Here is a 14,163-nt window from a genome sequence, read left to right on the forward strand (position 1 = left end):
ATACATAGTAGTTCTCGGGTAACCTCTTTGAGCTTCAGTTTTCTCATCTGTAACGATGGATAAAAACATCTACCTTACAGGGTTCTTCTGAAGGTTACAAGAGGTAGGGTACATAAAAATGCCCAGTATATTATCTAGTGCACAGCAGAGGTTTTATCAGGCTGATCTGCTTTCTGTCCAGTTTTCTTGAGGCCCTAAGGTTGCCTACGAGCCCAAGGAAGAAACTTAAAAACTAGTCTTTCTTTGGATGGGTCCTTAGAATCTGGGGGGCTGGCTCAAATCTAGGGAGGGGGTTACATTTTGGCCTGGGCAGAAATGGGGTTCTCAGTAAGTTCTGAAGCCCCAATGCTGCTCTGTGGTTTGTAGATTGCGTGAACAGGTAGAAGAAATGCTAATTTGGGGTCCTCACTCTACTCCCGGCAGCTATCAACTCACACTGTAAGACCCCCCAGACTTCCTCCTCTGAGCCTCAGTTTCTCTCTCCATGAAAGGAGAGGCTGGACTAGTCTCTGGAGAGAGCAGTGCCAGACACTGAGAAACAGCCGGAGCCACAGGGCAGTGAGGCCTGTGCAGGGCGGTGCCTGTCTCGGCTCGGATTGGCCACTGGAGGCAGAGGCCACCTCCGTCCTCGAAGCCTCAAAAGGGTGAATAAAGGACTTGAAGTCACATTCTCCCCAGCTCAGTGTCACAACGCTCCGCCTGTGCCTCCCGTGTCTGTCTGGAACTCCTTCCCCTACTTTGTCTGTTGGGGAAATGCTCCTGCTTTAACACCCAGTGCCATTTCCTCGGAAGGACAGCACCTCTGCCCAGTCCTGCCTGGCACTGGGGTGCCCAGCTGGGCCCACACTTACCTCATACTGACTCCTACAATGGAATTTATGCAACCGAATGGATTTGCTTATATATCTGGCTCCCTCCTTTTGACTGCACACTCCTTTGGGTAAGAAATCACATTTTGACCATCTTTGTTAATCTAGTAACAAGCACAAAGTAGGCTCTCAAGAAAAAAAAAGATGCAGGTTAGACTGGATGGTAAAATGGTCTGAATGAGGATAGGATTAGTGGTTATTTACGGGATGTGACCAGGGTGATTCTCTCTGTGATGCAAAGTCGCGTGGCCCACCACTGTATTTCTGTGCTGTAACCACAGCGTGGTCTTATTCCTGAGACTGGTAAGTCTGGCTTCCAGGGCTCTTGGCTGATTTTCTCATTAAAGATTGCCTACAACAGGCAGTGCTGGGAGAATTTTAGCAGGCAGGGAAAGAGACTAGCCCCAGGGAACACTGATTCATCCCCTTCACAGAATTTGCCTCACAAGTCATCTGCTGGATTATTACTTTTTTAATCTGCTAGATTTATTCTCAAGTGTCACCTTCCCTGGCAAGCTTTTCTTGGCTCCTCTCCCCAAGGCTAGATAGTGCCTCCGCGTCCCTCCAGGGCTCAGCGCTCACACGTATTATAGCGCTTGGCACACCATATCGCATTGTACTTGTCTGTCTCTCCAGACCGGATTCTCCTTGGAGGGCAGGGTCCAAGTCTTACTTCTCTCTGCGCACCGAGAACTGGCAACATAGTTGGTGAATATTAGTCAACAAATGTCTGTCGAATGATGAGAGAACAAGCTTCCCACTTCCTCATCTCCCTGTGTGGTTCTTACACACTTCTGGCTAGCCCCTGTTCTTTCTGCTGACTCTCAGAAAATTTCAAAATAGTCCAACTGCCAAGCTCCACTCTCAAGGTTAAGTGCTATGATTGTGTGCTCGGAGAATCACATGGTGCCCACTGTAAAGAAGGTCTCATTTATCCTAGTTGATGTGGCTGCCTTCTCTGAAGCTAGATGAGAAGAAGCATAAAACAGAATCTGGAGCTGACGCACATGTCAAGATTGTAAGAGGGAAGACAGAGAGACGCACATATGGCTGACATCTTAGCATGTCCATGGGAAAAAAGAAAGTCTGATAGGTTCCCTCTGACCCACAGGCCTTCTGAGTTTTCTGGGATAGGATCCTTCTTCCCGGAGCCCTTACCTGGTGCAATGAGGGGGTGGGTCGCCACAGCGGGCACCATCCGGCTGAGCCCAGCCCGGCCCTCCGAACTCCCTGGTACACTGCCGTTGCCCTCTACTTTCTTGAGTGGCTCCGTCACACTGTCAGTGGTGCCAGGCTTGGCACCTGCAGGGGAACCCTGAGCAGTGTTTCTGCCCTGTGATGGGGTAGGCAGAGGCTGGCTGCCACCTGGCGTGGGCTTCAGGGCCAAGCTGGGCAGGACGGGCTGAGTGGGGGTAGGGCCCGAGGCTGCTGCAGTTGGTGTCTGCTGTGTTCGGAGGGTCAAGTTCTGAACCTGGAAAAGAGGGGTCTATAAGAGTCCAGAGAATGTGGGCAGGAGCCATGCCAACACACAGTTCAAAGAGGGAAGGAGTTAGGGATGGATCCAGGAATGGGTGAATAGGACAGTGGGTTGTAAAATCAGAAAGAAGGAGAGAGAATGAGATAGGGGCTGAAAGAAGAACCACAAGCAGGTAGAGTTTTTAAAGGAGACAGAAAGAGTGCTAGTGACTGGATTCATCAGCAGAAGAAGTTAAGTTCTGAGCAGGGATGTCTGTCCAGGCTGGGGCAGGCTGGGGCAGGCCGTGGCAGGGAGGCCAGGCTCTCTCTCCTTTCTGTTACCTCCCCTCCTCCCTCAAACTATCAGGATGGGGTGCACCCCACTTAGAAAGAATTCCCAGATATGGCGGGGCCTGGGGCTTCCCACACTGGAAAAGGCAGAGGCAAAAGTGAAAGTTAATTGACTAGCAAGACCCTCCAAAGGATTATCCTGTCCTCAGGACAAGGGTTACAGACTCCATGAAGGGCGTGCTTATTCAACCTGGTCCCTGGTGCCCTCTGCTGGACACTTGGAGGCTGTGCCAGACTCGCATCTGACAAATCTGATTGTCTTGTTACCCTGTGGGTCCCCATCCTGAAGCTGAGGACGGTTCCTCTCCCCGCTGCCCATAGAATCTTTACATCCACAGCAATGTCTGTCTGCTCCCAGCAGAAGGTAGGGACCCAGGACCCATATTTGCTCCCTCTTGGTCCATGCCATTTTTCCCTTCCTAGAGGTGCTAGCATGTGTCATCAGAGTGGAATTTCCCTCTTAAAAAGCAGCAACAGAGCTTCTCCCAGGGACGGTGTCAGGTAAAGCAGTAGTATGACCACCATGACTTGGCCTCAGTGCGCTGCTGGCTCCCGACCTGTGTTCGGGGCATCAAGCAGAGTCAGGGGTGGCCGAGGACTTCTCAGCGGGGAATTAGGAGCAAGTCTCGGAGCACTGGGTTGTCCTGTCTCCCCATTGCTTTCCTAGAGGACCCCAACATTTCCAGAGATTCAAAGCTCTTCCAGGGCTTAGGACCATACCCAGCATTGGTGCCCCTGTGTGGGGGTGCCCACCCCCCTGCCCTCCCACAAGCAAGGACTCCTCACCTGGGCGGGGGTGGGGGGCCGGGCGGGGGAGCCAGTGCCGAGCTCAGGCTGCACAGTAGCGACGGTGGCCGTGGGCGTGAAGATGAGCTGAGGGGACAAAGGAACAGTGCCGCCTAGGCTCCTAGCTACCTGCACCAGGTTACCTGGCTGGGCCTGGAATCACAGGAAACGAGGCGCCTTTTACCTGCCCAATGTGGGCTCAGCCACAGGACAACAGTTTAGCCAGGGAGCAGAGTGGGGAATCAGGGGGCACAAAAGGGGAAGAGCTCAAGGGCATCTCCTGAAAAACCTATTTAAGAGGCTCATCGCGTCCTGACCCCGGCCGGGCAGTGAAGGGGTGGGGGTGGGGGATGTCCTGGGGCTGCACCTAAGTCAGATCTACTTCAGAAGCCTCTGTGAGAAGCTCTCCCAGAAGGACAACAACCGCAGGACCCCCTCAAGACCCCCTCTGCAACATCGCGGTCAGCAGGGACCGTGGGCAGAGACAGATGCCCTGGGACCATGTTCTAGATCTAACCTACTCCGGACTCCAGGTCTGGGTCAGAACAGGACTCTCCGTCAGAAGGGATCAAGTTAGATGTACTCTTCTGGCCATTTTCCAGTCAAATTTAGAGTAGGCTATGAGCATGTGTGTGTGTGTGTGTGTGTGCCCACAGAGACAACAATGCTCGAGGAATGAGAGTGCCCAGAGCGAAACTCAGATCTGCTTCTCCTTCTGTGGGGTGCAGGTGACTGAGGGTCTCTGCGTGACATTCCCACCCCTGTGAGTCTAGAGTGGTGTGTATGTGGACACATAGTGTCCGACAGTGTGCCTGCTCCTCTGAGCTTGTGTACCCCGCTCTGGGGAGGAGGATGGCCAGCCTGCAGGGCTCCAGATGGGGCTGTTGAGCAGACAAGGGGCAGAGTAAACTGAAGACAGAGCAGGCTTGGGAAGTGTCACGGGTGGCCGCCTGGCTCCCTGGAGTGGAAGTCTATTCCACACCGAGGGTCTACAAGGCTGCTCCCTGGGAATGGCGCTGCATCTCAGTGAACTCTGAGTCAAAAATGGAAGTGCTGGAGCTGGACCAGAAAAGCTCCCAGGGTCCATTTCTGGCTGCAGGAGCCAAGGGAGAGGTGGGGGTGTATAGTCCTCAGGATATGTGTCGAGGAGCTGAAGGAGAACTCTTCAGACTGGGAGACAGGAGACTGGACTCACAGTAATTGGAGCCCAGGGTAGAGCTAGATGTTCCTGCCTCCTCAGGTGTGTGCTGCAGTTTTCCCAGGACATTCTGCTAAATATTAGGAACCTCCAGGTTCCTGTGGACCTCTGTGACCTCTCAAGGGTAGGTGTGAAGGAGGGACTCTGGGCATGCACGTCCAGGGCCACTGCCATCCTGACTACATTCAGCCCAAGCAAGCCCCCCTGATGAACGTTGACAGGGTGACCCTGGTGAGAATGGGGGCCCAGCTGGAGGGCATGTTCTGAAACCACTGCCACCTTCACCACCTGGGCTGGAGTGCACTTCCGGCCCTGAACTAGAGGTGGCCAATCCCTGCGAGGACTGTCACAGTGGGATAAGACCCCACTTCTGTAGGGTACTTGGACCACCTGGGCACAGGCCCCTGCATTCTCTACCTTAACTAATTTTAGGGCGTGGTTTCTGATAAGAAGAGGGCAATTCTGTTTCCCTCTAGGAGGGGAAGGAAAGGAGGCATCAGGGGTAACTTTATTTCGACCTGGAGCCCCACCTGTCCTCAAGTCATGGAGCCCATACCAAAGCTCCAGCTCAGCCTTCCAGTCCCCCTTCTTTATGCCAATTGCCCCTCAGCACTTCTCCCCAACCCTTCTCTCAACCCCACTCTTCTCTAATCGCCCGGCTCCCCACTTCTCTGCCTCCGTCCTCCTGGCCCACCTGAGCTGTGGCCCAGGCTGGGTACTCACCATCTGTGCTCGCAGATACATCTGTGCTTGGCTTGCGGTCAGGGCGGGAGAAGACGTGTTGCCCAAGAGCACAGCCTGCTGGGCGATGCCCGAGGCTGCGGCTGAGTTGACACTCTGAGCCCGGTTGATGAGCTGGGCTGCAGCTGGGGAGGCTGCCAGGTTGATCTGAGGAGAGAGGCATGCGCAGCAGAGAACAGGAGGCTCTGAGGGTTAACGCTGTGCCCCTTCGTCCGTTCCTCTCTCTCCCCCCTTCCCTTCCTTGGCAATTCAGCCTTCTTTTGCACCGTCTCTGGTCCTTGGGCCCTGGGTCTCCCCCAGCACTGCTGCATCTGGCCTACGTGCAGAGCTGCGGGGAGGATGCAGTGGGGAGAGGACTGAGCTATGAACAGAGAGCCTGACACTGGAAAGATGATGGGGAGTAATTAAAGGGAGTTAGAAATCAGCCTGCACTTTAAAAATTTTTTCCTCGCAAGAGTAATAGATACTGGCCATGATTCTACATGGCTAAGGATTCACCACAGTTGGGTCTGGAAGCATTCTGGACAAGGAGGGTGGGGCTGGTCCTGAAGCTGGGGGCCCTGCCTGCTGTGCTGTGTCCTACTCACCGAGGATGCTGGGGCCGGGGCCTGTGCAGACACGCTGCTTCCTGAGGTGCTCCCCTGTCTGTTGGCCACCAGGCTTGCCTAGGACAGAAGAATTCTTGTCACTGGAGGAGCCGATCTCCTCCAGTCATTCCCCAGGCTCTCACCTTCCACAGGAAGCACGACAGGGTGGTGGTCAGGAGTCAAACCCTTATTCTGTTTCATCTATGTGATCTCAAGCAAGTGTCACAATTTCCTTTTTTGTAAAGTGGGGGTAAGAACAGTATTTACCTTGGAGGGCTGCTGAAAGGGTCACACGAGGCAGAGCATTTACACATAAGCACTCAAAGCGTCAGCCATGACTGTGACCTATGCTTCCTGCTCTCTTTGCCCCCCTGCTTCACCCCACTGCTCACGTCAGGCTCACGGGCCTCCACGTGGATAGCTGGGCACATACTGTCTGGAATGTCCAGCCTGCCTCTCCTCTTGGCCAGCTTCTCATCCCTCAAGTGTCAGCTTCCTTTTCCTCCAGCAGACAGGCTCCCCCAACCACCTTGTCTAAAGCAGCCCTCCCTGTCACTCACTCACAGCTGACTGCTCTTCTCTTTCACAGGGCTTATCACAGCCATGATATTTAGACATGCTGTTTCCTTGTCTATATGAGTTTCTGTTTACTTGCTGTCCACCCACTATAAGCTCCAAGAAGACAGGGTCCACAGTGCACTCAATGCAGGACATACTCTCTGGCAAACAGCAGGCGCGTAACAAGTTCTGTTGAATGAATGACTGAGCTCTTCTCGGCCACTAAAGGCAGACAGCAAGCTGAATGGGTGATGGGCTTCTCCCGTGGACACCTCCCTGGGCCCTCGGTCCCTTCCCTGTAGGCAGTGATGTGTCAAGGCAGGCCGTCCCGGTCCCTCCGGGCCACTTGGGCTGTGAGTTCCAGCCGCTCCACTGGAGAGCTGTGTGGCCTCGGGCAAGGTGCTTAACCTCCCAGAGCCTCTCTCCTCATCTGCAGAAGGACGCTCATGACGATTGTACCTACTTCACAAGGGCTCTCTGAGGGTCCAGTAAGAACTCGTGGGAGCCCGTGTGTAGCGCCTGCCTCTTCTCCCCCTCACCTGGGCGGCATCAGCGGTGTTCCTGTACCTTTGTCTTACCTGCTGCACAGCTGCCAGGCTCTGGAGCTGGGCGCTGCTCAGGTGCTGCTGCTGCAGGGCCGCAGTCTGCAGCATGAGGTGCTGCTGCTGGGCTGCATACATCTGCTGCAGGTACTGGGCCGCGGTGCTGGGCTGCCTGTGCAGGGCCTGCTGGATCACCTACGGAGGGAGGGGAGGACCGGGGGCGAGCTCACTGCAGACCTGCCCCTTCTGCAGCGACGCCACCTGCTCAACCTCCTCTCTCCCCAGCTGCTCAGAGAAGGACAAAGCCTGTGATTCCCATTCTCCAGGGAGTGGAGGAGACCACTGTTTGCAAAGCTTCATACGTTCCTGCCTTGTCTATCTTGCATTTCTCTTTAGCACATATGCTCCCTGCTCCCCCTGGATCCGGGCGGCACATGCTGCTCTGACCAACAACCAGGGCTGTGGGAGCTCGGAAGGCAGAAGTCCTTTAAGCCTCCAGTGACTGGGTCCCACGCCAGTCTTGTTTGTACCCCTTTCCCTCCGTTCTGCAGCCTTTGATGGGGGTAACTGGACCACAGGGATGACGACAACAAAGGGAAACGAAAATCAACAAGGCTAAGAGGAGGAAAGGGGTGGGAAGAAAGAGACAAGTCTGAAGAAGGGCCTACTCCACCTTTGGCCACACAGCCAGCCAAACTAAAACCTGTTCAAGGGCAACACCCTCTCAGCAGCACCTGCCCTCACCTGCTTGAAAGTTCATATCGGTCCCTCAGAAGACGGTTCCCCTGGCCTTGCAGAGCAGGGATGCTGCAGCCGCCGGGATGCTGTAGCTGCTGGGATGCTGCATTCCTCTTCACTCTTTCCCTCCTTCTCTCCATCGCTCCCTCTTTTGAGCCACCACCTCCCATTCCCTGGCCTTACTGCTATTCCCACTTTCCTGATGGGACTGGCTGAGCCACAGTCTCTAAGAAACAACATAAGATTGCTCTTTGATCCCCTCCCATCTTCTCACCCTTCAAAGCATCTCCCACCTCCCCAGGAATGAGGAAGAGCAAATGCCTTTCCCCAGCCCTGAGATCCTCTGTCTTCTTCTCATTAGCCCCAGAGACATTTCTCCTCCCTTCTCCCTACCTGGTCACCCTCCTTCCATCTTCCTATGGGGTGCCCTACACAGGTCCTGGCCAGGCTTTGGCCCACTTCCTCCCCTTAGCTCTGCTGAATCCCTGGCTACAGGGCTGCTCCCACCCTGGATTCTGCCCCCAGCACATGAACCTCCAGTCTGGCTCTCTCCTGCTGAGCGTGATTTCAAGGGGCTGGTGGCTCTAGGGTGAAACAACCTCTGGGCTCAGATTCGGGGTTCTGTAAAAATAGGCTGATATCACAGATCCTCCAAGGGCTCTCAGGTCTCCCCAGATCCCCACCCCCACCTAGCTCCTCCACACCTTCTTTCAGTGTACTTTCCCCTCTGAGGGTCCTGGTTTACATGAACTCGGTTCTTTTTATCCCTTGTCCTCCCCAGAATTCCTTCTTCTTATTCCCTTTGTCTAAGCCTCTCTGTTTCCCTTAGACTCCTAAAGGCAGCTCCCAGCCATCCAGACAGCAGTAGTAGAGATACCGTGAGTGCTCCTCACCGAGGGGTGTCAAGGAGTAGAAATAGGAGGAGCCCCAGAGGTTCTGCTTGGGGGCGGAACACAACCTTGGGTCACTCCATTTGCCAGACCAGAAACCCCAAATCCCTCCTTCTTAGAATTGTGGTGAGGGGCAGAGGAGAGCACATCCTAAAGTCAGCTGCTAGAAATTGGTGCTAAAATACTCATGTGCAAAAGGGCCAGGGGAGGAAGCCTGGTGGGGGTGGGCAGCAAGGATGGAAGCGTGATTTTATGAAGTGTGAGGCCGAGGTAACTGGGAGATTATCTGTTAAGGGAAGATTTCAGAGTATCTAATGGGGTCATCTTTAACCAGATTTTCCAGGCCCTCTCACCATCTGCTGTGGCTTCTCCTCCATTCCCTAATCTGGGCCCAGGGCCAAAGCAGGATGAGGTCACTTGTCCAGTGCACCCAAAAAGTGACAGCAAAGTTCTCAGAGCAAACACTTCTCAGCTGCAGTCTCTCTTTCCTGCCAATTTTATCCAGGAGCCTCAAACAGACATTGTGGTGAGGAAGGACACAGGTCTGCGGGGCGATACTCAGGTTCAGCTTTTTTGTCTTTATCTGAGTGAACCTGGACAAGTCACTATCTTCTCTAAGCCTCAGTTTTCTCAATTTTAGTATTGTGCCTAATAATACCCATTCTCACAACCAGAGGAGAAGATAACCAGGCAAAATGCTTCGTACGCTGTGGGGCACATGGTAGATGGTAATACGTGGTCATGATTGCATTTTGGGACCATGTGTAATCACCTGGAAGACCTCACAGATGACATTTTGCAAACTGCTGTTTTAGGGAAGAAGGTAAAAAGCTGCAAAGACAGAGGATTGTTTTGGGGTTCTTTTTTGGTTCACTGTGTGTACGAAGCTTAGATTTGTTACAAAGTAGTGATCATTTAGATAGTGGGTCTAGGACTGAGCAGCCCTCAGTCACTTTTTCTGTTCGCTATTTTTATTTGTCTGCCCCTTAAACTTTCACACGCCTATCCTCCCCAGATGGCGCTCTGGGACCTGAATCCCAGGTGAGACAGGAATTTTTCAGATCTGCTAAGTATCCCCACTCTCCCCCAACTTCCTCGACTGAACCCATGTGGCATCACTTCTCCTCAAACTGTGCACAAATATCTGCCCACTGACATACTCTCTTATGCCTATGCTAGATTCGACACCCAGGTTGTTCTCCAGACCATGGAAGCTGATGTAGTACCTAGGTCAGGTGGAATCTTACCTGCACTGTCTGCCGGTCAGGAATGCCACTGTACACAGAGATCTGGGGCCCCGTGGGGCGGCCACTTCCACCACCGCTGCTGCTACTGACCCCGCTGGTACTGCTGGTGACACTGGCGCTGCTAGATGTGTGGGGGGCCGGCAGCTCATTCTCCATGGCCTACAGGATGGCACTGTCAGGGTGCTCGGGTGGCAGAAGAGCAGGCAGGTGCTGGGAGGAAAGAGGCAGAAGTGAAATGTCAAACAAACGCTGACTAGAGAAGCACACGTAGGCATCGCCCTCCACCAGCCTGAACAGAGGTCTCGAGCCGCACCTGCCACCAGGAGGGCAGGGCCAGGGTTGGCTTGCTAGGCGAGGCCTGAATCTAAGTCTGTTACTCTGCTAGAGGCAGTAAAAAATCAGGCACCGAGGCGGATTCCCTATGACCGGCTTCCTAGGAGGGATCTTAGGGGTCATCCTCACACCATCAACTTTTTCATCACTAGAATGGAGAAACTCAACACTAGACACATTATTATTTGTTCATATTTATACAGGCAGTTCTTGAAAGAAATGGAATTAAAAATCTAGAGCGAACAGAATGAGAGACAGAGGCAATGCAATAAACTGAAGTGTTTATTTTGTTTTGTTTCCAAAGCTGGAAGAGCTTCGAGTATGCCTGGAGTCCCTGTTTCCTCCGTGGAGTACTCACTGAGTGCTCTCTGATCTAATGCTTCATTGAGCATTTTGGTTAAAATCATAGGTTTTGGAATCAGAAAGACTTGGGTCTGAGTCCTGGCTCTGCCACTTACCAGCTGGGGAAAACTGGCGAGTCACACTTCTCTAACCTTCTGTCTTAATCTGGCAGACATATGAGTGTATGGATTGTTGGGAGGATACAGTGAATTAATGACACGAAGTGCTTAGTGGGGTGTCAAGCACATACCAAGTGTTCCTTATGCACTGGCTGTTGTTGTGGTTGTTAAAGCTGCCCCCAGCTAGGTTCCCATTGTCGGTCCCAATAGATCAACCCTCTTCCAGGTGGAACTGGCAAGCCTCTTGGAGCTTTTATCCCAGTCACTAAGGGACACCAAAAATGCCTTCAGGGGCCATCTTATGATCAGGATTCAGAGTTGGAAGCTGCACACCCCCTCAGGGAAATGTGTTCCGGAGTGGAGAAGGGCTGGGATGGAAGGAAGGCAAAGGCATACCTAGGTCTGAGGTCAAGTGCCTCTCTTTTTCCTTCATGCTATTCCTAAAATCCTAATTTTCATATATAGAAGCGTTTCCTTCTACCCATTTCTTCCTCCATCTAAAAACAGCACTTTTGTTGACGGATATTGACTGGATAAAGAAGCTGTGATATATATATACAATGGAACACTAATCAGTCATAAAAAAGAATGAAATAACGCCACTTGCAGCAACATTCTTGGACCTAGAGATTATCATACGATGTAGGCCAGAAAGAGAAATGCCATATATCACTTATATGTAGAATCTTTTAAAAACAACACAAATGAACTTACTTACAAAACAGAAACAGACTCACAGACACAGGAAACAAACTTATGGTAACCAGAGGGGAAGGAGAGGGTGGAGGGATAAATTGGGAGTTTGGGATTTGTAGATACTAACTAGTATATATAAAATAGATAAACAACAAGGTCCTACTGTGTAGCACAGGGAACTATATTCAATATCTTGTAATAGCCTATAATGAAAAGGAATTTGAAAAGGAATATATATATGTATAACTGAAGTTATGCTGTACACCAGAAACGAACATGACATTGTCAACTGACTATACTTCAATTAAAAAAAAAGAAAAACAGCACTTCTTTGTTATTCCATCACAGACATTCAATTCTCTGCTTGCAGATTATACCACATTAATAAATGAAGAAAATAATATGATTTTCTCACACTATTGAGAGAACTGGTGAGTGCAAAGAACTAAAATAGTCATTAATGTCCTGACATCCTCTTCCCAACGCTGCTCAGTTTGGAGGCTGTCAGCGTTTCTCAGGATGCCTTCTTCAGACAGGGGTGGGGGCGGTTTCACTAGGGGCTGCAAAAAGTGTCCATGCAGGCTCAAACACAGAGCGTTGGGGGTGAGGAAATCTAGGCTCCTCCCAGTGGGCAGGGAGCAAGTTGAAGTCTAGAGGCCTATGGCGTCTGAGGCAGTGTAACAGCCTGCAGACGGCACGCATGATCTGGGGTCCTTAAACAGGGATTTCCTTTAATGCTTGTATGTCTGCTTTTACTGCCACTGGGCAAGGCCCTCTTCCGTGAACTCCCTTTGTCCTGAACTGCACTCAGTCCTGGATCTCACTTTGACCACCTGCTTGTTAAGGATGCTTATGTTGTCATGATGGTGCAGGTGGATGAAAGAGGAAAGTCAAGTATTTCCTGTGCTCTGCTCAGTCGACATCTACCTCATCTCACTTTCCACGGAAGGAAGGGTAGCCTGGATAGAAAGCAGTAGACGGCATAATTCTGATCTTGCAGAAACCGAAAAATTAGTTGAAGAGACAAGCTGAAGTTTTAAGGCTCACCAAGCTACAAATCAGTAAATGAGAGTTATGTTCAAACTTGGAACATCCCAGAGAATCCCAGAGTCTTCTCTGTGTTAAATGCCCATCTCCCTTTCCCAAATTATTGATCAGAATTGGGTTTCAGTTCTTGCTTTGCATCCCGCCCTAGGAAATCTCCATGGAAATACATATAAACATAAACAGTAAGATGGGAAAAGAGGGCAGCGGCCACAGCAAATTAAGGAGAGGGAGTCTACATCCTGGATGGTCAAGTCTCAGTTCAATTTTTTTTTTTTCCTTTGCAGCAGCTGAGCCGATCTTGGGCACAGTGTATACTCAATCTCTGGTGAGAAATAAAGCAAGACAAAATTCTAAAGAGAGCATGGCATCCCTTTATGGAAAAACAGCAACTGCTCTCCATGCCCGGGAGGGAGACTGACCTGAGCAACATGGGGACACAGGCACAATGCATTTCCCCAAATCTCTTGCCCGTCTGCCCCCTTCCTTCTGCTGCCACACATGCCTTTCCTTTCTCTCTTCATCCCATCGTTCTTGGCTTTTGCACCCTTCCTTCGTCTTTCCCTTTTCTGTCTCTCATTAATTTTTGCCCATTCTTGCTACCCGCACATCCCTATCCTCCCACACCCGAGCCCACGCCTGCCCTCCCTCTCAGCTGGCTAGCCCTCTCTGTTCCAGCCCCAGCTTTTGGTAGCTACAGCTGTCTCTCCAGTGCACACACTCTCCCTCTCCTCTCTTCCCCCCTCTTTTCTGGCTCCCTATCAGTCACTCCTGCAAAGCAAAGAGGAGGGAAGGACAGACCCTGCCTAAGAGATGAGGGAACACTTCAAAGGAGACGAAACATTGAGTTGACTGAACCCACGCTTTCTCTGCTTTCACAGCATAAAGCTGCCCTGTCCCATCTTCCACGTCTTGTCAATCACTTCTAGAAGTTCCCCCAACCAACATGTTCCTAGTTTTCCCACAATCTGAACATCTATTGAGCATCTACTGCATGCAGGGTATTCTCGCTAAGAACTGACAATAGAAAAGAAGTAGAAGACATGGATCCTCATTTGAAGATTTTGAAACCTCTTGCCCCAGAAAAAAAAAAAAATGCAGACCTATGAAAGATAGGCTTACAATTGTAGGGGTAAGCGAATGCTTTGAAGCCTGTCCATTAACACTGGATTCTGTTTCTTAGTAGGTAGGGGGCATGAAGTACAAATTTAAAGATAAGACGACAACCTACGGAATGGGAGAAAATATTTGCAAATGATGCGACTGACAAGGGCTTAATTTTCAGAGTATATACACAGCTCATACAACTTAGTACCAAAAAACAAACAACCCGATCCAAAAACAAGCAATTCTCCAATTAAGACATACAAATGGCCAATAGGGATATGAAAAAATGCTCAATATTGTTTATTACCAGAGAAATGAAAATCAAAACTCCAATGAGGTATCACCTCATACCAGTCAGAATGGCCATCACTCAAAAGTCCACAATCAATAAATGCTGGAGAGGGTGTGGAGAAAAGGGAACCCTCCTACACTGTTGGTGGGAATGTAGTTTGGTGCAGCCATTATGGAAAATAGAATGGAGATTCCTCAAAAAAACTGAAAATAGATGTACCATATGATCCAGCAATCCCACTCCTGGGCATATATCCAGAGGCAACTCT

General features: G+C 51.1%; 1 protein-coding gene and 1 long non-coding RNA gene across 5 annotated transcripts in view; one reads left to right on the forward strand and one right to left on the reverse strand.

Moving 5' to 3' along the window:
• Window positions 1–14,163, reverse strand: part of PHC2 (polyhomeotic homolog 2) — a 97,914-nt gene that overhangs the window by 37,973 nt on the left and 45,778 nt on the right. For 2 of the 4 annotated variants that reach the window (XM_032495857.1, XM_032495859.1), the window contains exons 2-7: window positions 9,963–10,172; window positions 7,124–7,282; window positions 5,988–6,065; window positions 5,383–5,547; window positions 3,462–3,614; window positions 2,028–2,340 (exon numbers count right to left, since the gene is read on the reverse strand). In XM_032495857.1, coding sequence (XP_032351748.1) covers window positions 2,028–2,340; window positions 3,462–3,614; window positions 5,383–5,547; window positions 5,988–6,065; window positions 7,124–7,282; window positions 9,963–10,118 — 1,024 coding nt within the window. In that variant the 5' untranslated portion in view covers window positions 10,119–10,172. The remainder of the gene's footprint in view (window positions 1–2,027; window positions 2,341–3,461; window positions 3,615–5,382; window positions 5,548–5,987; window positions 6,066–7,123; window positions 7,283–9,962; window positions 10,173–14,163) is intronic. The other 2 variants (XM_032495858.1, XM_032495862.1) reach the window with 2 other exon arrangements.
• Window positions 307–13,531, forward strand: LOC116668338. Its single transcript, XR_004325497.1, has 3 exons — window positions 307–940; window positions 11,823–11,883; window positions 12,784–13,531. It is a non-coding gene; the product is annotated as an uncharacterized LOC116668338 (long non-coding RNA).

This window comes from Camelus ferus, chromosome 13 (genome assembly GCF_009834535.1).
Source record: "Camelus ferus isolate YT-003-E chromosome 13, BCGSAC_Cfer_1.0, whole genome shotgun sequence".
Taxonomy (NCBI): domain Eukaryota; kingdom Metazoa; phylum Chordata; class Mammalia; order Artiodactyla; family Camelidae; genus Camelus; species Camelus ferus.